This window comes from Martes martes (genome assembly GCF_963455335.1).
Source record: "Martes martes genome assembly, chromosome: 1".
Classification (NCBI taxonomy): Eukaryota; Metazoa; Chordata; class Mammalia; order Carnivora; family Mustelidae; genus Martes; species Martes martes.
The window spans coordinates 211812920-211837946 of NC_137888.1; the positions used below are offsets into that span (position 1 = coordinate 211812920).

General features: G+C 63.1%; 1 protein-coding gene across 2 annotated transcripts in view; it reads left to right on the forward strand.

Annotated features, from left to right (window-relative positions):
* EVI5L (ecotropic viral integration site 5 like) overlaps positions 1 to 21313 on the forward strand; it is a gene marked incomplete at its 5' end in the record, with an annotated part of 28699 nt that extends 7386 nt beyond the window's left edge. Inside the window, 19 exons of one of the 2 annotated variants that reach the window (XM_080803118.1) lie at positions 4209 to 4392; positions 5569 to 5758; positions 6128 to 6352; positions 6456 to 6530; positions 7103 to 7228; positions 8608 to 8751; positions 8935 to 9024; positions 10125 to 10222; positions 10305 to 10365; positions 13606 to 13659; positions 14485 to 14517; positions 15594 to 15734; positions 17065 to 17193; positions 18659 to 18799; positions 18882 to 19037; positions 19136 to 19282; positions 19362 to 19457; positions 19548 to 19643; positions 19820 to 21313. In XM_080803118.1, the coding sequence (XP_080659244.1) occupies positions 4241 to 4392; positions 5569 to 5758; positions 6128 to 6352; positions 6456 to 6530; positions 7103 to 7228; positions 8608 to 8751; positions 8935 to 9024; positions 10125 to 10222; positions 10305 to 10365; positions 13606 to 13659; positions 14485 to 14517; positions 15594 to 15734; positions 17065 to 17193; positions 18659 to 18799; positions 18882 to 19037; positions 19136 to 19282; positions 19362 to 19457; positions 19548 to 19643; positions 19820 to 20104 (2439 nt within the window). In that variant the 3' untranslated portion in view covers positions 20105 to 21313. Of the gene's footprint in view, positions 1 to 4208; positions 4393 to 5568; positions 5759 to 6127; positions 6353 to 6455; positions 6531 to 7102; positions 7229 to 8607; positions 8752 to 8934; positions 9025 to 10124; positions 10223 to 10304; positions 10366 to 13605; positions 13660 to 14484; positions 14518 to 15593; positions 15735 to 17064; positions 17194 to 18658; positions 18800 to 18881; positions 19038 to 19135; positions 19283 to 19361; positions 19458 to 19547; positions 19644 to 19819 lie in introns of those variants that run through there. The other variant, XM_080803119.1, reaches the window with a different exon arrangement.
* Between the last annotated feature and the right edge of the window lie 3714 nt (positions 21314 to 25027).

A 25027-nucleotide genomic window follows, 5' to 3' on the forward strand; every position in this document is an offset into this window, starting at 1 on the left:
TCCATTTAAGTGAACATTGGATTGTTTGCACTGTTCAGTATGAATGACGCTGCCGTGAAGGGTTACATACAAGTCTCCACGTGGATGTATGTTTCCACGTGGATGTATGTTTCCCATTCTTCTGGGTAGATACTAGGAGCAGAATTGCTAGGTCACATGGGAACTCCATATTTAACTGCTTAGGGAGCTGCCAGATGGTGTGCCACTCTGTCTGTTCTTTGAAGCATGTCTCTCAATCTGTAAGAGAAAGCTTGGATGATAGTTTCTTACTCTCGACACCCCGAGCGCTCGGGGGTGGGGGGGGGGCAGCTCCGTCCGTCTTTGCTCAGTGTGGTGCCCAGCATCTGACAGGCATTCAGCAAACATCGGTGCACGGGCAGGTGGGTGCTGTTCCTCAGATGTTTCTCGAGTGCTGTGTTGTGGGCTCCGTGCAGGGCACCACAGAAGTGGGGACCCAGACAGGGGCAGGTCTTGCCCTGGCGGGGGATCTGATGGAGCTGGTCAGGGGCTGGCTGGCAGGTGCTCAGGAGAGAGGACAAATACATTCACGCTCATACACATCCATATACGGAAAGGAGGCACATATGTGGTCACTGAAGCCTCGAGAGGGAGACCGCCAAGGGCAGGAAGGCACAGGGGCCAAGGCAGGGCCCGTTGTGGGGGGGGGGGGCGTTGCCACGCAACAGACTGAGGGGCTCTGACAGAGAAGTGGGAGAGCAGCTAGCAGCCCAGTCTCTCTGAGCTAGCTGGAAGAGGACTTCAAGAAGGAGGAAGCGTGAGTGGCCGTGTCCAAACAGCCCTGAGAAGGAAAGGGAAGGGGAGGTGGGAAACATCCAGCAGCTGGACCTTTCTGCCCCCCCCCCCGCCCCCGGCCCCAGCTCACTGGCGTTCCTCTGGGTTGACTCAGCCTTGTAAACCATAGGCCACACTACAGGGTGTGGAGGGTGGTGATGCCAGCAGGCACAGGGGTAGGTGGCCCACTGCCCGCTCTGCATTGTCCGGCACCCCCTTTAAGTGGCTGAGGTGGAACAGAGGCAAAGGGGATTGAAGTTGAGGATGCCGAGAGGCCGGGACCTCAGACCTAGTGGGCCTGTGTGTGGATCTCAAAGGCCTGTGGCCCCTCAGCCCTTGAGGGTGCCTGCCTTGTCTCTGTGTCTCTGTACCCATCCAGTAAGGGCGGGAGGGCTGTGGAGTCGGTGTCTCATCTGCCTCTTTCTCCTCTGTATCCCTGGGCCTAGAACAGTGCCTGGGCCTCAGACGGCCCTCAGCGAGCATCAGGGAGGGAATGGGCCACCCACACAGCTAGGAGGGCAGAAAGCCAGGGTCCATCCCTATCTGCTGAGTCCCGAGGGTGACAAGACCTGGTCAGTGCAGGAAGTGTGCATGCGCGTATGTGTGTGTGTGCATGCGACTATGTGGGCGTGAGATGGTGTAGATGTGTATGAGTGTGCATGTATCTGAGTGTGTGTCTGCATGTGTATCCATGTGCGTGGGTGTGAGATGGCGTGTGTCCGTGTGTGCACGCACATGCAAGAAAGTGGTACGAGAGTGCATGAGTGTGAGCAGGTGGGGTGTGAAATAGTGTGTGAATGTAGGTAAGTATGTGTGGGCGTGTGAGTGTGAATTATATGAGTGTCTGAGTGTGCACAAGGGATGTGTGTGTGTGTGTGTGTGTGTACACACATGTGCATCAGGGGGATGGCTTCCAAAGCCAGGCTGTGTTTAGTCTGGCGATGAGTCAAGAGAAAGTTCCTGAGGGATCAGAAGATTCTGCCTCTCAGACTGCAAATTTCAGCCTTATGTATTGAATCAGTTTTATTTCCTGTATGAAGTTCACATGAATATGTGATAAGCAGCTGAACAAATTCCGTTAGTGGCTGGCCCCTGGTTGTGTTTTTAAATCAGAAACCCAGAGCTGAACCATTCTCTTGGGCCCTTTGGGGGCAGCAGTGGGGGAGCCAATGCACTCCGAGGCTTGGATCTCCCGGGCTCAGCAAGGACATGGTGGGCCCAGACCACTGGCCCTGGCCACATGTGGTCTCTTTCTCTAGAGCCCCCTCTCCCCCAAACCAGCTGTGCTTAGGAGGCTCCAGTCCTCGCCTCCACCCCGTCTTCCCCACCTCCCAAATCTGACGTCAGGAAACCTACACTGCCTTCCCAGCCCCTCCCTGCCCAGAGAGATCCTTCTAGGTCAGCACTTCTTGTCCACAGCCCATCTCTGCCCTGGCTGGTCACAGACTTTGACCCTGCAGTGGGCCCCAGAGTGGCCCCCACTGTCTGCCTCTCAGGAGAGATTAACTAACTCCTGGCTAGACGGTGCACAGTGGCTTGGTCTTTGGGCCAGTCATCCCCGGCCAGCTAGGCGATGAGAAGAAAAAGTCTTCCAGGTCCGCCAGCATGGGCCACCTAGAGTTTGGACCACTCACCAAAGCCAGAGTCCTTGGCACCCAACAGAACTGGAGAGCCTTTGGGACCCAGAGGCAGGACCAGTGGCCCCAAGGAGCCACAGAGACCAGGGAAGGGAGGATTTCCGGGTACCCTACAAGGTGGGAAAAGGATGCCCACCTCCCCTGCCCCCATGACAGTGCAGCACAAGGGAAGGAAGCTGGAATCAAGTGCATGGCCAAGGTCAAGGCCAGCCAACCTGTGGGGGACTCAGGTGTTGGTTGGGGTCTGAGTTTGGGCTGCGAGAAGGTGCCTAGTGACCTGACGGCAGGTGTGAAATGGTCTACTGTTGTCCTCTCATCATCCTTCTGCTGCTCGGGGGACCGATGCCCCCTCTCCAGGCACTGGACAAGGGCCCCTCTGTGGGCTGAGCTGTCAGAGCCAGGTCTGGCGGGGTCCAAGGGCAAGAGGGCATTCCTGGCTCAGAGTATGCAGGGCAGTAGGTGGTTGTGAAGGAGCCATCCAAAGCGACAGTGAGGGGAGCAGCATTTTCTTCCTGCCTCCAGGGCCCTGGAGACCCCATCTTCTTACACCCTTGATGCTAGCCTGGGCTTACCAGAAGCATGACCAAGGAGAAGGAACAGCACCCCGGCTCCTGCCTCCGCTCCTCTAGCCATTCCCAACCCCTAAATCCTCCCACCAGAGTGACGCTGGCTCCTGCCCACAGTCCTCACACCAGGCATAGCAGAACCCTGGAGCCCAGCTAAACCTTGGCCTTGGCCCCGGCCCTGGAATGAATAAGAATGGTGAGCAAGGAGGGAGAGAGCAGTCATTAAGTATCACTGTTCTCCCATGTTACATGCGGCGGCCCGCTCAGTTCTCACCGCCGCGCTCTGAAGTCGGTCCCACATGATCTCTGTCTTTGGAGACTCCGAGAAGCCAAGTGGCTGGCCCAAGGCCGCACAGCTGGGTGAGGGGGAGCCACGGTTCACACCCAGGTTCGTTGGGAGTCCAGAGCTTGGCTTTCGGCCTGGTGCTGAGCTGCCTGTCCTGAAGCCGGCAGGAAGCAAGAGGCCAGTGTTCTAGAACCCCCCAGGAGGGTGAGGCCAGACCATCCCCAAGAAGAACAAGACAAATGGGCCTGGCACCCACCCGGCACACAGCAGGCCGCCGTCCGGGTACTGATGAGAGCCTGTGGCTCTCACTCTGCAGCCACTGGGGCAGCTTCCCAGCACTTTGATGCGTCCATCCCTGGCTGCCCAGCCCAAGGGGAGTCGGCTCTTCCGGCTGTTGGCAGCAACGGACAATTAACAGTAGAGAATAATTGCTTCTGGCTGTGCCAACAGCCCACTTCGGTTGATGAGATGGGGAAGGTCAGATGCCGATGCAGGGCTCCCGGGATCGGCCACAGCCAGCGACAGGGACCGAGGCTATCAGAAGAGCCACTGAAGCAGGGGCTTCTGCACCCCCAAGGTCTGAGTGACAGGGACCCTTGGCCCGTGGCCCTGCTGAAGACTCAGAGGGGTCAAGTTGAGACTTGGCCTTCATGCCCAGGGACAGTAGGACAGCTTCTGTTTCCATCCACGCAGCTAGACACAGGCAGGGCTTCTGGTAGGCAGTGTCTGGAGTGGAAGGAGCCAGCACGGCCATCCGCTGGGCTGCAGTGCATGGGGATGAGGGGTGCGCCGAGTGGACAGACCAGCGATGGGAAGCCCTGGGTGAGGAAACGCACCCAGGTGAGCAGCAGGCTCAGCGGGCCCAGAGCCGGCCGGACAGGGTAGGCATCCCACCCAGTGCTGACCACGTGTGTCTCTGGTCCCCAGACAGAGCTGTGACCTGGCCCTGCTCGCAGCCGATGAGCCTGCCCACCATGGCGAGCCCCACTCTGAGCCCCGACTCCTCATCCCAGGAGGCCCTGTCGGCCCCCACCTGCTCCCCCACTTCGGACTCTGAAAACCTCAGCCCCGATGAGCTGGAACTGCTGGCCAAGCTTGAGGAGCAGAACCGGTGAGTTAGGGCCTGGGGGACGCCACGTGGCCTCGGGGGTGCAGCTGGGGCCCCAAACAGAAATTAGAAGTTCCCGGTGGCCCCTCACGCTCAGAGCTGGGCCTGGCCCTGGGCAAAGGCTCGACAGGGATCCTGTGTGTGGTTCTCTCACCCCTGGAGGAGCAGTGTCCCCAATCAGATGAGACCAAGGTTGCAAGGGGCAGTGTGAACCTGGCCTTGGCTGACTGAGCCCTCGTTGGAGGGAAGGGCAAAGCTTCTGACTCTGAGCCAGGCCTTCCCACCTTTCTCCTCTGCTCCTCCCCCTGTTTTAAAGTGTGGGTGGAGGTGTTATTATTATTCAGATATGGCGAGGACAACAGGTCAAGAGTTTGTTACTCATGGTCCCTAAGGGGGTTTGGGAGTTGGGGAGCGCCTCACCATGCGGGGCTAAACAGGAAAGTACCAGGATCCGTGGTGGGGGGGGGTAGGGGGCAGAGGGGGTGAGGGAAAATGTGCGCAGGAGCCTTTGCTGTGGCTTCTGCAAGAAGGGACAGCAAGGCTGTGTGAGCAGGTAGAACCCTGGCTGGTTTAAATAATCTTACCCGGCTCTGGGGTGGGGGCTAGCCCTAGTTGTCTGGCCCCCGGCCTGGGGGGGTCAGAGCAGGAGAGGCCGTTCGTTTGTGGCTTCTAGATTGGCTCATCTGCATAGGAAAGGTGCACTGGCAGGCAAGTCCTTAACCATCTCTAGGAATCTGCTAGGCCTGCGTGGGCGGTCCCTCCACCGGCTGGGAGGCCCCAGATATCGGAGCTGTGGGAACATGCGGTAATGCAGCCTCCTTCTAGCAGGCTGCCCCGGCCAGTGGCTCACCCTCTCCACCCCTGGTCTGTAAAGTCCGGATCTTAACAACACCTGCCCTGCTGGGCCTGTAAGACTAAGTCAGCTCATGCACATGCTTCTCAGCCCAGTGCTAGACATGGTATGGGACACCCGGAAGGCAGCCTCTCCAGGGGCCCCGGAATAGGGGCGCAGCTTAGAGAGTTTAGGGCACCGGCCAAGAACAATTTAGACCCAATGCCTGGCGGCCTCGGGCTCCTGAGAGGAGGGGCGGGGCGCCCCAGGGCGTCACTAGAGACCCGGGGCAGCGGGCGGGAGGTGCACGAAGCCTGGGCCCGCCTCCACCAGCCCTCCCTGCCCAGGCTCCTGGAAGCCGACTCCAAGTCCATGCGCTCCATGAACGGCTCGCGGCGGAACAGCGGCTCCTCGCTGGTATCCAGCTCCTCGGCCTCCTCCAACCTGAGCCACCTGGAGGAGGACACTTGGATCCTGTGGGGCCGGATCGCCAACGAGTGGGAGGAGTGGCGACGCAGGAAAGAGAAGCTGCTGAAGGTGGGCGGAGCCTGTGGGGCGGGGCGGGGCCACCTGGGCCCCTTGGCCTCCGGTAGCCGCCCGGGGTCCGGAGGGCAGAGGGCAGCGGTGGAGATGAGCCTTGCCAGGACACGGGCGGGACGAGGCACGGGGTGGGAATGGCGAGGCAAGCGGCTGTCACGCTGGCGTCTCAGGTACCCGGCTGTCTCCTGCCCTGCTGTGTCCCGTGCCCGGCTGGGGACAGCACGTTAAGTGTTGCGGTCTCTGCCGCACAATGGCTCCCCCAGCTCTGGGCCGCGGGCGAGGGCTGGTCCGGGGGGTCGTGGGGAGGCTGCCCCAGGACAGGGTCCAGCCCAGCCTGCCGGCCCCCCCGCCCCGCCCCGCTGTCAGGAGCTGATCCGCAAGGGCATCCCGCACCACTTCCGGGCCATCGTGTGGCAGCTCCTGTGCAGCGCCACAGACATGCCGGTCAAGAACCAGTACTCGGAGCTGCTCAAGATGTCCTCGCCGTGCGAGAAGCTGATCCGCAGGGACATTGCCCGCACCTACCCAGAGCACGAGTTCTTCAAGGGCCAGGACAGCCTGGGCCAGGAGGTCCTCTTCAACGTCATGAAGGTGAGGCCCGGGACCCTCGTCGGGCCTCACCCCTCCACCCCCCCACCTCCCCCGCTGGTGTTGGCCTGCTGGGGTGGGCCCTGACCTGCGTGTTCCCTTGCAGGCGTACTCCCTGGTGGACAGGGAGGTGGGCTACTGCCAGGGCAGCGCCTTCATCGTGGGCCTGCTCCTCATGCAGGTAGGTGGCTGGGGCCAGGCTTGTGGCAGGAGCAGTGTTCCCTCCACCCAGGGTCCTTCTAGAATCAGAGCTTCCCTCTCCATGCGTCTGTGACTTCTGCCAGTCTCCAGGCCAAGCCACCAGCGGGTGGGCGCAGAGAGGCTGGCCACCGGCACGTCCAGGGGCTGGAACTCAGGCAGGGGACTTAGGTCAGCCTGTGTGGTCTTGGGTGGGCTGAGGGTTTCCTCCAGAGACCCCAGCAGACTCAGGAGGCGAGAATGGAGGCAGCTGGGGGTTAGGGGGGACCAGAGGGTGTCTTAGTTTGGGCTCTGGAGGTGGGCAGACCTGGACTTCAAGTCCCAGCGCCACAGTTTCCTACCAGGCGGCCTGTGGCAGGTGACCCTGGCCTCAGGAGGGCTCCCATCAGTCAAACCCAGGTGGCCATACTGACCAGAGGCCCGTTAAGAGGGTCTGGGCGACCCCCACAGTCCCTGTTCTGTAAATCTAAATGGAACAGAAGCAGGCGAAGCCCTGCACCCCAGGGCCATAAGAAGAGTGGCGAGCACCCCTCCCAACTCTGCCTGTTCCCCCAGATGCCGGAGGAAGAAGCCTTCTGTGTGTTCGTGCGGCTGATGCAGGAGTACCGTCTGCGGGAGCTCTTCAAGCCCAGCATGGCGGAGCTGGGGCTCTGCATCTACCAGTTCGAGTACATGCTCCAGGTGGGCGCGGGCCGGGGCTGCTCTACACCCTCCCACCCCTGTCGGCCCGCACCCACGGGTGCTAAATTAGGACAGCCCCACTTCCGTCTCTTCGACTGACAACCCCAGGGCCGTGAAGTTGCGTGCATGTTCCAGTTAAGAAAGGAGTCCTGTGCCAGCGAGGCTGTGGGGTACAGGCCTGAAGGGTGCTTCCGGGGACGGGGCGAGGTCCAGCCATGGGTGGTGGGGGCTCCTGAGAGCGCGGGGCTCCCAGAGCTGCTAGGGCAAGGGGTCAGGCTGGCTCTGGTCGGATGCACCCCCGGCCCCCTCCCTGTCTGCTCCCCAGTGTGGCGGAAGGAGGGAAAGTGTTGTCTGCCTGCCTTTGCTGATACTGGAGCACAGCCTTCTCTGTTTATAAATAGCAGCCCCCGCAGGCCCCGCCCCTGGCTGGCAGACAGAGACTGGGCGGGCGCGCGTGCGTGTGTGCGTGCGCGTACACACACGCGGGCGCGCGCACAGGACCTGCTTTAGAAGCTGGTGGCAGGTGGGGCTGTGTAGCTCTGCATAGCAGTGGGTAGGGAGGGACTGTCGCTGGAGGGGACCTGGTAGTATTGGCAAGCAGGTGGCCTGACAGAGAAGAAGCCACCTGCCCCGGGTTGGGTAGGCAAGGCCATCCCTGGCGGAGTAGGGGGACGGGCCTAGAGAACCTCGGGCTGTGGGACGACGCCCCGGGGCCGGGGCGGGGGGAGACAGCCCCAGAGTCTGATCTCTCTTGGCGAAGGACATCCAGGGGCTCCTGACACCTTGTCCAGCCTTAGTTTCCCCAATTTCTGTCCCTTTTCAGCAGTCTGAAGTTCAGGCCCATCAGACACACATCCCCTGGGCACTGCTGGGCGCCAAGTATGATGGGAGGGGGGCTGTGGGTGGGCACAGCAATGGCAGGTCACACAATACGGGGTGAGCTGCACTGGGCTCACACCCCACCCCCCACCCCCCGTCTGCGTGAACTGGGGGAGTTACATGACCACATAACCATCCTCCTCCCCCGCCCCGAGCCTCAGAAGCTCCCTCTTAAGGCAGTGGTGGGGATCCCATAAGCAACTGTGCCAACGCAGGCTCCCCGTGTATACGAAGCCCCCTCCCCACCAGCTGCTGCCGCTACTGCCACCCCTGCCTGTTTCCCCACCTCCTGCCACTCAGAGCTCTCGGGTGCTTCAGCCTCACCCAAACACAGTGCCAAGGGTGCACAGAGGAAGGGAGCCACAGGCTGCCCGGGGCGGGCCAGGAAGTCTCCCTGGAGGCCGGGGCATCGAGCCCCCACACTTGTGGGTGGAGGGGGCCGGCTGTGCCCACAGCCTCCTCACGGTGCCTGGCCTCCTCCTCCCATCCCCTTGCCCCAGGAGCAGCTCCCAGATCTGAACACCCACTTCCGCTCCCAGAGCTTCCACACGTCCATGTACGCCTCATCCTGGTTTCTCACACTCTTCCTGACTACCTTCCCGCTCCCCGTTGCCACCCGTGTCTTTGACATCTTCATGTACGAGGTGAGGACCCCAAACACCCCTTCCTCTTCCAGATACCTGACACGGGAAACAAATCCCAGCCAGGCCCGGGCTAAGGAAGGGCCAGGGCTTGGGAGAGATGGGGGGATCAGAGAGCTCCTCCCAGCTCCCCGCCCGCCCCTCGAGAGCAGGACCAGAGACTCGCTGCCATCATCCCCTTTGCAGGGCCTGGAGATTGTGTTCCGGGTGGGCCTCGCCCTGCTGCAGGTGAACCAGACAGAGCTGATGCAGCTGGACATGGAGGGGATGTCCCAGGTGGGCCAGGAGGGCCGGGTGGGTGGGATTCCCTTACACCAGGGGCACTTGGGCAGGTGAAGTCCTCCTGAGAGATGGGGAAGGGCCTGGCCGCAAGGGCAGAAGGTGTTCCTGAACATCTGCCCCTGTCCCGTGCTTCCCTGAGGCCTTCCTGGAGGACGAGGCAGGCTCTGAGGAGCAACCTGGCTACTCGGGGGTCAAGGGGAAATGGCGGAAGGCCCAGGCTTGGGCCAAGCCCCGGGAGGTCCCACCACCCCCTTCCTGCTCCCAGCTCTGGGTTCTCCAAAGTCTAACGGGGCAAATAGTGAGAGTAGCCAGACCGCAAGGCCTTGGGTGTGGTTTCAGCCCCGGCAACTGGGCCAGGTGAGAGCACCGGGGCGGGAGTGAGGGGCCTGGGGCAGCTTCACGCTTCCAGCTGCCCGCTGGAGGGGAGGCCAGCCTGCTTTGCCGCCATATCCCCATCATGCAGGCCCCTTCCCCTCCCAGCATCTTCCAGCTGGTGCTTCAGGGAAGAATGCACAAAGGCCACGGCTGTGTCCGTGAACACGGGCAGCCATTGTGTGCAGCTGCCCAAGGGGGCCAGCTGGGCTGGGTGGCGGGAGCCGGCCTGGCCCTGAACCGCAGCAAGCTGTGTCCTCCATCGGCGCCGGCGCTTAACCCTTCGCCGGGGCTCCCTGGGCCCAGGCAGGCAGGCAGGCCGGCCACCAAGGGGTCTTCCCTCCAGCTTGCTCCCATGGCCCTGATTCCTCCTCTCCCTGCCCTGGGACAGCAATAGGACCCCCTTCCTCTGCAAAAGGCCCACCGCCACCCGGCCTCCGGCCGGCCGCAGGAGCCGCTGAAGCCCTGCTTTCAGGGGCAGAAGGCAGTCCCGACTGCAGGCGCTCGCCTCCCCCCAACACCCCGCGTACTCACTTGCTCCCCACGCGCTGACAGAGCGCCCACTGCAGGCTGGGCCCTGAGCTGGGACGTGATGCCCCTGGCAGACCGGCTCCTCCTGCAGGGAGGCGGGGTAGAGCAGGGCTCTGGCGCCCCCCGCCACCCACCCCGAGTCAGGGCCTGTGTGTCAAGGACGGCCTGTGCCCACCCACCCCCCCCCACAGTACTTCCAGAGGGTGATCCCCCACCAGTTCGACAGCTGCCCGGACAAGCTGGTCCTCAAGGCTTACCAGGTCAAGTACAACCCCAAGAAGATGAAGAGGTCAGTACCGGGAGGCCAGGGTGCTGGCGGGACGGGGTCCCCGAGAGTGGGATGGTGACCACAGCGGCCCTCCCGTCTGCAGGCTGGAGAAGGAGTACGCGGCCATGAAGAGCAAGGAGATGGAGGAGCAGATCGAGATCAAAGTGAGTCCCCAGGGAGGTGGGGGACAGCGACAGGATGCCCTTGGGAGGGCAGCCTTGCCCAGGCCACGAGCCAGCCTGTCCTCAGAATCTGAGGCGTCCTCCCTCCGCCCACCTGCCCCTTCATCCAGCAGCAGGGCCCACCCTGCTGCTGGAGACCCGTCCCAGGGCTGGTGGAGCAGAGAAGGTGGCTAGGTCCCTGCCCTCATGAGACCCCCCCCAGTTACAACAGGGAGATGGTTGGGGAACCCATAGGTACAGAGTATGGACTCCAGAAAGTACTCTGGATAAAAACATGCAGGAGAGAGGTGGAGCTGACCCCAGGGACGATCGCTCCAGGCCCACGGAGTCAGTGCAAAAGGCCAAGCTGCGGCAGGCCTGATGGACTAGAGGAATGTCAGGAAGGCTGCCTCGGTGGGCGGAGCCCTGGGGTCAGGGTCAGGCAGGAGCCAGGTGTGACAGGGCACCCCCCCCCCACTGTGACCCCTCCGACCCTCCAGACTCTCCTCCCTCTCCTTTCTGCTTTCACCCTTCCACACGTGATTTTACTTATTCACGCAACAAGCATTTATTGAGCATCTACTGTGTACTAGAGTCACAGGAGACTGAGGCCCCCCCCGCCCCCCCAGTCCAGTGAGAGGGACAGACACAAATACATAACCCCTGGCTTTGTCCTCTTCAGGGACAGAGCCCCACAGCGGCTGGGACTAGAGTCCCACAGACCAGGATTCAAATCCCAACTCTACCATGGACCAGCTATGTGACCCAGGAAGATTCACCTCTTTGAGTCTCAGTGTCCCCTTCTGCAAAATGGGGATAAGATTTGCTCTGCTGTTCAAATTATTATTATTTACTTATTTCTATTTTTGTTACCATCACCGCTATCAACATCTTACCTCCTTTAGAGAGGGAGGGGCACCTGGGGGACTCAGTCGGTTACACATCTGCCTTCAGCTCAGGTCATAATCCCAGGCCCATATCGAGTCCCATATCGAGCTCCCTGCTCAGTGGGAAGCCTGCTTCTCCCTCTGCTTGCCACTCCCCCTGCTCGTGCTCTCTCTCTCCCTCATAAGTAAATAAAATCTTAAAAAAAAAAAGTTTCTAGAAAGGGAGGGGCAGACTCTAGATTAGAATCCAGGTCACCTGCCACCCATACCTGAAGGGGAAAGAGGCCATCTGTGTCCTGGCCCCGTTTGTAGGTTTTTCAGAAGTAATTTTGTGTCCCGAGTTTACAGGCGTTCCCCTTTCTCAGAAATGGTAGCTTGATTGATGCACCCGTCCAAACGTGTGTGCCTGTCCTGCTCATGCACAGTCATGGGCCTGCCCCCATCTGGTGACAGTGAGGACCCAGCAGTAGGTAGGGACACAGCAGACACTCAGACTATATGCCCCACCTGGAAACTTCTCCTGGGAGGAGCCTGAGAGCCCACAGGCTTAAAGGATCCAGGCAGATGCCTTGTCCCATGGCCCTGCCCTTTGCTCTTTCCCTTAGAGCCTATTTCAAAATGTACCTGGAATTTGCTTTAATCAGGTGTGGCAAAGTGACAGACATGGAGACAACACAGAGACTGCCTTTGAAAGAAGAGTTTATTACTCACAGTTCCCAAAGGGAGGGGGCACGCCCCACCATGCCTGGCCACATGGGGAAGCATCAGAGTGGGTCCGGAGGCAGAGGGCGAGAGGGGCAGAGCATGGGCCAGAGCCTTTATTGTGGTCTCCACAGGAAAGAATGGGCAAGGCTGGGTAGTCGAGTTTGAGTTAAGGGTTGGTTCCTTTGAATAATTTCAGGGAGCTGCAGTCTACAGGGGGTCCCTCACTGTCTTGGGGGCAGTTTTGGCAGAAAGAACATTGGGCAGGATGGCATGAGTGAGAGGTAGGTGGGTGTAGGCACTGGGTTGGCTGGTTTACATCTGAAAGGGACACTACTACTGGTTTGCTGTGTCTAGGAATTAGCCAGTCCTGGGCGGGGCAGTCTCTCCAAGACCCGCCGGGTGGCTAGATGTCAGAGCATCAAAAATACAGAAGGAAAAAAAAAAAAAAAAAAAAAGCCTGATGTATACTTAGACCCTGTAGTTCTTGTTCACTCCTTGTCTCATTTTCTCTTTGGAGTAAGCGGGAGAGGGCAGTTGTTACTTGGCCACATCCAACTTCTCGAGGATCTCTGTGCTTACGGAGTGGTGGGTCGAGCCCAGAGATGGGGCAAGAGCCATCCAAGAGATCCGGACTCCTGATTCCACATGTGGGGCAGAGACTTGTGCCTGAAACACCTCTAACCCAGGCAAGCTGGGGGGCTCAGACGAGACACTGCCCCCCCCTGACTCAGTTTCCCCACACATGACATCGGTGAATGACTGTGAATCACAGTCCGTGATTCTCTGAGGGCAGATGCTTCCCGGGAGGGCTCTGGGTGTTTCCAACACCTTCTTCTTCCCGGAAGAATCCGGAAAACGTTCTGTGTGACCCCCAGAGAGGCAGCTCCCTCATTAATAATGGATGATGCGGGGTCTCGGGGCTTCAGGAAGATGGAGGGTCTGGTTGGTCTTCGTTCGGGACACACTTAAGATCCAACCCTCTGCCCCCGCTCCTTAAAGGGAACATAAGTAAAGACTAAGATGCGAGGCGTATATAAACCTCACTTTTCTTCCCAAAGGCCATGGGGAACTTAAAACCACAAATATCTAACCCAAATCCATCAGTCCAGGGGAGAAGGTGAAAAGCAAAGCAAGAGGCCCGTAGAAGCCCCCCGCCGGAGGGAAGTGACGGCTTCTGAGTCCCCTGACTTTTGGTGGGTCACAGAAACATAGCCGTCCAGCTCAAGGAGGCCGGTGGGTTCAGCAAGACCCCCTCCCCGGGATCCTGACTCTGAGGACAGTTCATTCTGGCACTGGAAGCAAAGCAGTGACGGGCGGGAACAGGTAGGCCCAGAGGAAGGCCTGCCCCAGCGTGGGCTCCCAGGAGACTCCCCAGGAAGGCAAGGGTGCTGATGGCTGACCCCTGACACACAAGTGCATACCCATGAAAGCGATCACTTTAAGTGAACCAAGGTTTGTTTAAAAAAAAAAAAAAAAATCGACCGGGCCATGCTGAATGGGACTCGGCCCTGTTTTCTGGGATGCCTTCCCCAGAGCATTCGATGATGCCTCTATCTTGCCTGGAGGCAGCCTGGCCCTTAAGAGGACGGACTTCTGTCTGTATGGGAGTGGGAGTGGGGTTCTGACACACTTCCCCCCTCTCCCTACATAGAGGCTTCGGACGGAGAACCGGCTCCTGAAACAACGGATCGAGACCCTGGAAAAGGTGAGGAGCGTGGCCGCCAGCCTGGGCCCCACCAGCCAGCCCCCTGCCCGGGCCCGGACCCCACCCTGAACCAGTGGCCCCCCACCAAGAGCCCCACTGAGATCTGGGCTGCCGCAGAACCAGGGGCGTAGGGCAGCTTTGCTTGGGATTGGGTGTGAAATTACAACCCAGTTAACTGCAAACACGGGTCCCTCCTGGGCTGCCTGTGCCGGGGGGAAGGAGGCAGACTGCTCTTTGACGGGGGTGCCCCGAATTAGGCCACAGGCTCCCAACCCTGTAATTTGGAGGCCTCACCCTGGAAAGAAAGGAGGTAGAGGGGGGCGGCCTTACCACCGGCGCCGTGGGGTGGGGGTGGGGGGGTGCCACAACCTTGACCCTGGCCCCCATCCTGTTTTTAAAGATGGGAGTAAAGGCGGGGAGGGGGGCCCCACTTGCCTCTCCTCTCCAACTCCCACTCGGTGCCCCCACTGCCCACAGGGGGGCCCGATTCTTACTCCGACTCCAAGTTAAAATATTCCGCACCCCCCATCGCTGCCACCGCCCCATCCCGCAACCTCCCAGGACGGCAGCCCCACCCGCCCAGACACACACGTCCCTCTCCAGGTCCCTCTTCAGGACGGAGCCAGCTCTGGCTTTGCTCTTCCTCCGGGTCCTCTCCTGCTGGTTCTTTGGTTCTCTGGTCTCACTCCTCTCTCCCCTGCTTCTAGAGATAGTCCACTGCGTGTTAGTGACAAGTGGTTCTTGTCTGTCTCTCCCCCTCTCCTGTCCCTGCGCCTTCCGCTCTGCCTCCTTCCCCTGTCGCTCGGAACCCCCTCCGCCGGGTAGGAGAGCGCTGCTCTGGCTGATAGGTTAATCCAGGTACTGTAGCTCTTCGTCCCCGGCCCATGTCCCCGACCGGTCCCTGCACATCACAGCCAGGACCCGCCTCTTCCCTGGCCGCTGCCAACCCGGGGCGGGGGCGGGCAGAAGGGGGCAGGCTTGGCACCATGCATGGGGTGGCTGGAGACCGCTTCTCTGGGGAGAGATTTCCCGAGGGGGAAAGGAGGGGTGTGTGTGTGAAAGCATGGTGTGTGGATAAGTGTGAGTCTGTCTGTGACTGTCTGTACAGAAAGCCTCCTCCCTCCAGGGGACATGGATGGGGACCCCGAGGCTCTGTCAGCCACAGGCCCTGGTGTGTGCACTGCGCTGAGTCTCCCAACCACACACACACACACACACACACACACACACACACCCCACCCCTCTGGCCCTTCACCGCTCCTACCTGCAAGGCCTGCCATCTTCTCTCACCTGCTTCTGCTGCTGCCTCATCTTGAATGGCTTTATCTGGAAGCTTCTGCCCGCCACCTGGTGGCTCTGAGCCTGGAATGGGGGGACCCGGATCGGGTGGGTTGAGGGGATAAGGTAGGGGGAGGTCTTAGCCCCAGGTAGATGGAGGCCCCAGGATTCAGGACTGGAGAAGGTTCCAGAAGAGCTGTGCTCCACCTCCCCACCCTGCCCTGAGGGGTTGGTCCTGAGTCCCTGGGCCTTCCACTGCCTCCAGACCCCCACCTTTGCCAGGGGAGCCCCGCCTCTGCTGTGCCTCAGTCCTAAATAAGGATGGTTTCTCCTCACCTGGGACAGAGGCTGAGAGCCGGGGGCCGGCAGGGGAAAGAGCTGGCCTCGGCCCCAGCCTGGGGTCCCCGTTCTCCATTTCAGCCCCACAGAGCCTGGGCCTGGGGTGAGTGTGTGCCTTCAGGTTCCTCCCCGTGTCCTGTTCCTGCCCGTGCCACACAGGCCCAGACCCGGTGGGGCGCCCCATCCCAGGCTCTGAGTGCAGGAGGCCTTGCCCTTGTCCCACCCCACGTCCGCCCTCTCGGGGCCGAGAGGCGGGCCCGAGGGAGGGCCCGGAGTGTGAGCAGAGGGTCATGGCATCCCATCCTCCCTGTGCTCAGGGGCAGGTGACACGGGCGCAGGAGGCCGAGGAGAACTACGTCATCAAGCGGGAGCTGGCGGTGGTGCGGCAGCAGTGCAGCTCGGCGGCCGAAGACCTGCAAAAGGCCCAGAGCACCATCCGGCAGCTCCAGGAGCAGCAGGTACCCGGTGGGTGCGGGGGGCTGCACCCCACATCAGCCCCCTACATCCTGGGAGGGGCGGGGGAGGGGAGGAGAAACCCAGAGGGAGTGCAGATTCTGCCCCCCTCCAAGGAAGCGGCCCCACCCCCAGGTTGGGGAATCCTGGGGTTTCCATCTCCCCCCAGTCAGTGGGGCGTCCTGGGACCCAGGCTCTACCTGCAAGGTCCCCTCCCTCAGCTGACGTGGCTGTGATTCCTTAGGGGAGCCCTGGAGTGTTCCCCAAGGTCGGAAGGGCTGTCAGCCTTCCCCAGGGGCCGGCCATGCAGGGTGGGAGCTAGCACGAGAGACGGGGGGGTGGGGGGCTCCCCACTCCAGAGCCCAGCACTTTGCCCCCAGAAGAGGCTCTGGTCTGTGCCCACCACTCTGAGCTGGCAGAGTGGGGGTGTGGGGGCGGCCCGGCTTGTGCTGTGGAGTCAAGATCTCTGCATCCTGGGAGGCGGGCCCTCGGGCCAGAGCACTGTGAAGAGCCCACTTCTCCAGGAGGTGGATTCGGGATTTTCCTTCAGCTGTACCCAGGCCACCTTCCTTATTTGATGACCTGCCAGTGGCGGCATGGCCAATGGGGAAACCAAGGCTGGGCTCATCCCAACCCTGGCGCGATGCCCGCTTCCGGGCCAGGGAGACCTTCCCCTGCAGCCCCCAGAGCTCCAGCCTTTAGGGCCCTCCCTCACCCACCAGCCAGGTCTTCACTGTCGAGCTCGGGCCGCACGCACCCACCCCCCGGGCCCCCATGGGGTACCTTCTGGGCACTGAGCAAGAAAGGGATCCCAGCAGACTTTCCCCATCCCTTCCTGTTTTGAAATGGGGGTGCAATGAGAGGAGGGAGGTGGAGAAAGGGGGGCAGGAGTGCCACAGCCCTGAGCCCCACCCCGCTCCCACCCCCACTGTGTGGTTTGGCACCGACCACAGACGGGGAAGGGTGCCCAATCCTGGGAACCAGCCACTGGCATCCCTCCGGGGGCAGCCTGAGGCCCTGGAAAGACCCCTTCAGAAGGTCCCTTCATTGTGGCTTTCCCAGGAAACAGGCTAAGCCAGGACGCTCCTAGGCACAGAGCATCAGAACCCCATGATGGGGTTCAGCTCTCTCCCCACAAGGTCAGAAGGCACAGGAAGGGGATCCAGGGCTTCTCCTCACCTTCCACCCGTGTCGACCCGCAGCCTGAGCCCCTCTGCCAGCCCCGGGGGCTTTGGGGGGCGGGGGCAAGACCGGGCCCACAGCCAGCTGGCAGGAAGGCTGCTTATCCTTCAGCAGCAGCCTGGGGCCCAGCACAGCCTTCTGCCTGCCCCCCAGGACAACCCGCGCCTCACTGAGGACTTCGTGGCCCACCTGGAGACCGAGCTGGAGCAGTCGAGGCTGCGGGAGACCGAGACGCTGGGGGCTCTGCGAGAGATGCAGGACAAGGTTCTGGACATGGAGAAGGTGCGACCGGGTGGGCAAGTGAGCAGCTGTCCGGGGAACGACGGGCAAGGGGAGGCAGAGGTGCCGGCTGCGCTGTGGGAGGCAGTGCGGCCAGGCCCCGGTCAGGAAGGGGCGACCAGGCCGGCCAGCAGGGCGCCTCAGACCGCTCCCTGCCCTGCGGCTTCCCAAGGAACCTAGAGAGCCTCCCTGACCCTCTAGCGCCCTGCTTCCTCCCCCATGCTCGCCAGCCAGGTTCTGGGCCTATGGGGAGTTGGGCCCCTCACCACAGACCCTGCCAAGCCCCGGAGATGCACACACATGTCAGGGCACACACAAAGCAGAGTGACTCCTCAAGGGGCACACCTGCCCTCGTGCCCCAGGCCAGCGGTGTGGTGGCGTCCATGGGCTTCCTGGGCAGACAGCCCCACCTGTGTGTGTGTGTCTCCCACCCTGGGCTCCGGGATGGAGTTGGGAGGCAAGGCCAAGGCCCATCAGGGTTGCTCTCCCCTTCCCCACCCCCAGGGAGATACCACCCAGGGGTTGGACTGGGACCACCCTCTCCTGGAGCCTGCTGCCCTGAAGGGAGCCCCAGACCTCCTGGGCGGCCCTCAACTGCTGTCCCTGACTCCCTATTGACTCAGCTCCTGCAAAGCCGCTGGAAGAGAGGTGCCCCGGCCAGCAGGGGGCAGCAGGACCCACTCACACAAGCCAGGAACCAGGCCTCACTTCTCTCAAGCCTGCGCTGTTTGGGGTGCCCTCCCTGGTGGGGTGTCTCTGCCCCATCCATGGGCTTCTCAGTCCCCATCAGCCGCCCCAGAGCTGGGCTTCCCTCCCACCTGCCTCCACATCAAAGGGAAATAAGCCCCAGGAGATCCTGCCGCCAACACCACCGCCCAACAACTCCCACACTCAAAGGAGGGTCAGTGAGGACCTCCAGCAGCAAGCCAGAGTCCGATCCAAGAGGCTGGAGCACAAGTCCCTCATCACGGAGCCCTTGGGACGCTGGGCCCCAGGCCTAAGCTGGCCCTCAGCCTGTTCCCGAGGAAGGGGCTGCCTAGCCTGGGGTCTGGCGGGGCAAGGAGCAGCGACAGGGAGGGGCCACCCGTCTTCTCAGCGGCTGCTGGGGCAGGTCCCAAGTGTGATCATGGGCCCCAGGGGGCGGATCTCAGGTTCCCAGGATGGGGAGGCACCCACAATTGCCCGGCCTGCCTGGTGTTATCAGCAGTAACATTGACGCAGAATGCTGGCGTCAGGGGGTCCCCCTGAGACAGTCCAGTGAGAGCGGGCGCTCTCCACACCCCTTCTGCAGGCCGAACTTCTGAGGCTCTCTCCCCGGGGCCGCATGGGTGTCTCCTGGGGTGCCGGGGGAACGGTCTCCCCGCCGGGTGCCCAGGGTGGGGCTCAGAGGAGACGTGACGGAGGGGTCTCCGTCGGGGCCGCCTGGCCGCGCAGCTGCCCGGGGCTCTGACCCCCTTTCGCCCCGCAGAGAAACAGCTCGCTGCCCGACGAGAACAACGTGGCGCGGCTGCAGGAGGAGCTGAAGGCGGTCAAGGTGCGGGAGGGCGAGGCCGTGGCCTCGGCGCGCGAGCTGAAGCTGCAGCTGCAGGAGCTCTCGGACACCTGGCAGGTGAGGGCCCCAGCCCGGCGCGCACGCAGCGGCCCGCTCGGCCCTCGGGGCTGCAGACGGACCGCCCCCCTCTCCCCACCAGGCCCACCTGTCCCGCGGCGGCCGCTGGAAGGAGTCCCCCCGGAAGCTGGTCCTGGGCGAGCTGCAGGACGAGCTGATGAGCGTGCGTCTGCGCGAGGCCCAGGCCCTGGCCGAGGGTCGCGAGCTGCGGCAGCGCGTGGTGGAACTCGAGACGCAGGTGGGCCCGGGCGCCCGCGCCCCTCGCGGGGGGCGGGGCGGGGCGGGCGGCCAGCGCGGGGACGAGGTCGTGACGCCCGCCCGCCCGCCCGTCCCCAGGACCACATCCACCGCAACCTGCTGAACCGCGTGGAGGCGGAGCGCGCGGCGCTGCAGGAGAAGCTGCAGTACCTGGCGGCGCAGAACAAGGGGCTGCAGACGCAGCTCAGCGAGAGCCGCCGCAAGCAGGCCGAGGCCGAGTGCAAGGTGCGCCCCCGCCCGCCGCCCCGGCCCGGCCCCCGGCGCGCCGCGCCCCTTGACCCGCCCTCGCCCCCTCTGCCCCCAGAGCAAGGAGGAGGTGATGGCCGTGCGCCTGCGGGAGGCGGACAGCATGGCGGCGGTGGCCGAGATGCGCCAGCGCATCGCCGAGCTGGAGATCCAGGTGAGCGGCGGGGCCGGGGCGGGGGGTGGGCCCCGGGGCGGGCCCCGCCCTGACCCGCCGTGACCCGCCGTGACCTGGCCCGCCCCGCAGAGGGAGGAGGGCCGCATCCAGGGCCAACTGAACCACTCGGACTCGTCGCAGTACATCCGCGAGCTCAAGGACCAGATCGAGGAGCTGAAGGCGGAGGTGAGCGCCGGCTGGTCGCGGGAGGGGCGGAAGCCCTGCGCGTGCCCCCGCGGGGCAGGGGCGGGCGGCGCCGGCGGGGAGGGCGGCGGGGTGGCGGGAGGAGCGGGGGGGCGGCCGACGTCTGTCCGCGGGAGCGCGGCGGGGCCGGCCTTCAGCGCACGGGTTCCCCGCCCCAGGTGCGGCTGCTGAAGGGCCCGCCGCCCTTCGAGGACCCGCTGGCCTTCGACGGGCTGGGCCTGGCGCGGCACCTGGATGAGGACTCGCTGCCGTCGTCGGACGAGGAGCTGCTCGGGGTGGGCGTGGGCGTGGGCGCGGCGCTGCAGGACGCGCTCTACCCGCTGTCCCCGCGCGACGCGCGCTTCTTTCGTCGTCTGGAGCGGCCGGCCAAGGACAGCGAGGGCAGCTCAGACAGCGACGCGGATGAGCTGGCCGCGCCCTATAGCCAGGGCCTGGACAACTGAGGCCGTCCGTGCCCTGCGTGCTGGAGCCAGGGGGCCCCCACCTGATGAACTCCACGCCCTCCGTGGTCCCGCCCACCGGAGGGCTCGGCCCAGAGCAGTGGGCGCGGAGGGTAGGGCCTCTGCGGTCTGAGGATCCTCAGGGTCCCGCCAGCAGGCCTACTCTCCCCAGCAGTGTTTACCCATCTTGGTCTGTACCCCTCCAGCCTGGCTCCCTGGAGGGTCTGGCCCTCTTAACAGCCAGGGCAGGGAATGACCCAGAGGTCCCAGGACTGGATGAGCGGGAAGCTCCCTCCTCCCAGCAGTCTCCCTTCTGGGACAAGGGTGGCCCTGCTGGGAAGGGCCCCGGAGCTAAAGGAGGCCTAAGGAAGAAGGGGCCGCTCTGGGCTGGACGTCACCACCCCGTGATGCCCCTGGGGACCGTTGGCAGCTGGGCACAGATGGCCAGGCTGGGCTTTCCTGCCTGGTGCGGGCATCATGGCCCCTGCAGCAGAAACCAAAGTCCCCCCTACTGTACGCAGGGCCAGCCGGGGTGCGAGTGGACAGCAGGAACCAGCCCAGACCTGGGCAGTGTCTGTCCCTGCTTCTTGGGGGCCAGAGCAGCTGCAAGGAAGTGAAGAGACCCCCTTTCCCCAGCACCCCACATCTTCCTTTTGGGACACTCCCATCACCTTGTCTTGGCCAATGATGGAGGGGCTCCCCCACCCAAGCTAGCCTGCTCTCCAAGTGGTCCCCAGCCTCCCCATCCCTTCTTCCTTTCCCGGTTCCCCGGCCTCACCCTCTGGCCAAGGCCAGGCCCCAGGGGGAGGAGCCTTTCCTGTGGCATTACCTCCCCTCCGCTGCTCCTGGTGGTCCCGTGGTCTCTGCAGAGTCAGAGCCGAGAACGGTGCCAAAGTCCAACGATACCCCCAGCCCCTTGCCCCCAGGGCCTTGTGACCTTCGGGCCTGACCCTGTCGGTGCTCCTGGAGCCTGGAGCAGCGTCAAAAGCAATCTCCCTGGCGCTTCCTGGGGTGGGGATCCATGCCCAGTTACCCCTTTCCGGTCGCCCGCTCCTCAGTGTTAACAAAGCCTGGGGACCAGGGTGGGCATCCGAGGGGCTCTCCCATGTGCCCCCCACACTGCCCACCACCATTTTGCACACTGCCTGTTCACACTCCACATGTCGCCCAGGCGGGAAAGATGGAAAATAAAGTGTATTTACACAGTCACAGACAAGGGCACGGCACGCCTGGGGGAACGGCGAGCAGCTGTGAGTCTCCAGCTCCTTGTCCCGAAAAGCGGTGCAAAGGGGACCAGACGGTCCTTGCCTATGGGAGCCTCCCACGGTCTAAGGGAATCAGAGGTAGGGGGCCCAGCAGACCAGCAGGGATACCAAAGAGGCTGCCCAGCTTGGGGGGGCGGGCAGCATGGGAGAGAAAAGGGCAGGCGCTGGTTCGGTGTGAACAAAAGGTTGGGGGTTGGGGGGATCTGATGGGGGACAAGTCACAAAGGTCTTCAGATGTCTGGCTGACACATGGACCGTTACGGCATGCCCATTTTCGAAAGGGTAGCTCTGGAGATGGTGAGAGTGAGGAGGTATTGGGTGGGAGGCATGATTTTTCACCCGGGCAAGTTAGCCTGTGCCTCCCCTGAGAGACCTGGAGGGACGTGGGGGCACAAGTCTCCGGGAAGATGCGGGATCTGATTGGTGTTCATTCTGCTCACACTTCCGGAGACCTTCGGGGTCCTCTGCCCTGCGCCTGGCTGAGGAGTCCCCAGTAGTAGAGTAGTAGAGAGTAGAGTCCCCAGTAGTAGAGACAGACAGCGGCGTGGGGCTGGGGGCTGAGCCTGCTGACTCCTCGGGTAACTGCCCAAAAGAATCAAGGAAGGCTTCCTGGAAGGTGGGGGTGGGAGGTGGAGTCCTCCAAAGACAAAAGCAGAGAGCAAGACTTGGCAGGTGAGCAGGAGGCGCAGGATGCCATTCAAGGCACGATGCTGGTTCTGCACCAGGACGGCCAAGTCCCACGCACTGACCCATCGCCCAGCCATGGTGTGTGTCCCCGCACCATTCCCATCATAACAGATCGAACACTAAGAGCCCCAACAGTTGCTGTCTCTTCTGCTCCCACGGGTAATTCTACCCCAGCTGGCTCCCCAGGAAGGGGCAGGGCCCCGGGGGGAATGTCTGAGGTTCTGCCCTGCTCCGTCTCAGGGGCTGGTCTTGATGCCCTGGCTGCCCAGCATGTCAGGATTCAGCCCCTAGCATCTGGAAACAAGGACACCTGAGTCCTTGCAGGGCCCTCTGGTTTGCCACTGAACTCCAATCTTGAGTGAGGGAGCAGCCTGCCCCCCCCCAATATACATTGGCCCCCAGGGGCGGAGGTGCACCGTCCCACTGGGAGAAGGTAGATTTTGTACTGACTCCAGGCTGACATCGGGGGTGAGGACAGGCAGGACTTGGTGATCTGTGCCTGACAGGACTACAGGGACTGGGTCTGGGGGCAGAGACCAGGCTGAGGATCCAACACAGTCCTACTCTGTCCTTTTACCTGCCCCGTTTGTGGTCCCCACCAGGCCTGCATCATACTTGCCTTAACGCAGGAGACCCTCAGGGAGAAAAGGCCCGGGGGCCGAATTTTTGGCCCCACTACTTGGGAAGAAGGGCCTGGGTGGGGCTAGAGGAGTCCAGGGTCAGGGTGACTCAGCTGCGAGAGGAAGGACAAGAAATTCTGATAGGGAGACAGTCTGTGAAAACAGACTGACTTTGTTGAGGACCCTTGCTGTGGGCACAGGCAAGGACGCCTGGCTGCAGGGGCTTGAGGAGGGCATCCTTAGATGGAGGGAAAGATGAGGTCCATTTGTTGGGAGGCACAAAGGGGCATGGTGGGAGCACCTGGGGAGGGAGGGGCAATGTGAAGGATTCTTGGTCTCCCACTCAACCTTGGGGAGAGGCTGCTCCTTCCCTGCAGAACCCTCTCCGCAAGGCGGGCTCACAGGGGCAAGGAATCCTCGGGCCGCCTGACCCAGGAGGACCCTGTACTCTACACCAGGCCTTCTTAAGGGGCCCTGGGCCCACCTGCAGACCCACCTTCTGCATTGGAGCCTCCTCAGTGAGCAGAGCGCAGTGCGCCCTGGATCGGGCAGGAGAGAGCCAAGATCGCTCTCAGGTCTTCAGCGACCCCTCCCTCCCTTGGGCACTCCCGGGGCGCTCACTGTGAGAAGGAGGCCTCAGGAAGGGACGCCTTGCCCTCGTCCCAGACCTGGAGGAGCCATTCCCACATGTCTTTCTCCTCTAGGGAAGAGATGGCCGCTCCCTTAGGGGAGTGTAGGAAGAGTTTCGGTAGTTCAGCCATGCCCGGCACGCATCACTCATGCACTCGATCTCGTAGTATCAATGGGCCGCTCCTGTGCCTAATGTTCCCACCGCAAATCTCACAGGAAAAAGCCCAGGTCCACGCACGTGCGTGGGGGCGCCGCGCTGGACCACGGGGACTCAGCAGCACCAGGTCCCATCCCAGCCCTGCCTCACGCGCCCGCGCCTTAACAGAGAAAAGGCACCGCTGCGTTGTGTGCGAGAGACCTTCAGCCAGAGCTACTACCCGCTCGTGCCCTGCCCCTCCCGCCGCCCCGCGGTGGACCACCCCCCACCCCAGGCGACCGCGAGGCGCACAGGCAGCAGGGTCTCGCCTTTATTGCAAACTCGGGGAGCACGTAGTAGACAATACTCAGGACATGGGGTGGGGCCTAGACCAGGGAGGGGGCGGGGCTCGAGGGGAGCCGGAGGGACTCCAGGCCACCGGGCCGGGCTCGAGGGGGAAGACCTTGGCCAGAGGCGTGGGTGGGACCCGAGCCTGGTCCCAAATCTAGGCCTCCAGGGGCCACGTCCAATCCACCGGGAGCCAGACTCCCGGAAGAGGGCAGCCGGGCAGCCAAAGACAGAGAGGCATAACCAGAGAGCAGGGGTGTCGTGGGCGGGGCTAAGGGTCTGGCTCAGTGGAAGGTCTCCACCTCCACCACGGTCCAGTCACCCTGCGGGGAAGCCACGTCGTCCGGGGAGAAGCTGGTGACCGAGGTGATGCTGGCGCGGGACTCGTCCAGGGGAGACAACAGTTCAGCCCAGCGGCCCAGTTCGGCTTCGCTGAGCGCAGTCCGGGCGCCCCCCGAGACGCCACCAGCTCCCGCGCCTCCTGGGCCGCCGCCGCCGCCGCCAGCAGCACCCTCCGCCGCAGCTAGCAGCAGCGTCCGGCTCAGCAGGTGCTGCACGACGCTCGCCTGCAGCGCCCCCAGCGGCAGCTCGCCCAGGCGCGCCGGCTTCGCGCCACGCGAGGCCGCAGCCGCGCCTGCTCCGGCTACCACCTTCCCGCTACCCGCGCCGGCGCCGGGCCCCGCATCCAGCGTGCCTGGGGCGGGGGGCGCCGACTCGGGCCCCTCAGCCTCGTAGATGGTGCACAGGCCGTCAGCGGAGCCCGAGCCGGCAGCGGGAGGCCAAGGCAAGGACGCTCCTGCGAGGACAGATGCCAGGCTGGGCCTAAGGGGCGGGAGGCGCGGCTCCCGCCACAAGGCCCCGCCCCTCGCCTCCGTCCCGCCCCAGACCCAAGTGTCCTGTCCGCGAGCTAGACACCCTGGCCTCCCACCCCGCCCCCCTCCCACCTCGCCCCTCCCACAGCTCGGCGGGATCCAGGGGCCGCTTACCTGGGGTGCTGCGGACGGCCAGCGGCGGAGCGGGACCTCGACTCCAGGAGGCCGGGTGGCAGGCGGCGAGCTCCGCGTCGGCGGGCGGGGAGGCCGCGGCGCCGCCCTCGGGCCCACTGTCGTAGCCGCGCAGCTCTTCCGGCGTGCTGGTGGCGCTGCTGCTGTGGCCCGCCAGATCCGGGCCACTCAGCGTGCTGGACGGGCTGCGCGAGGGCGGTGGCGGCGGAGCCGGGGCCAGCGCCAGGGTCAGCCGT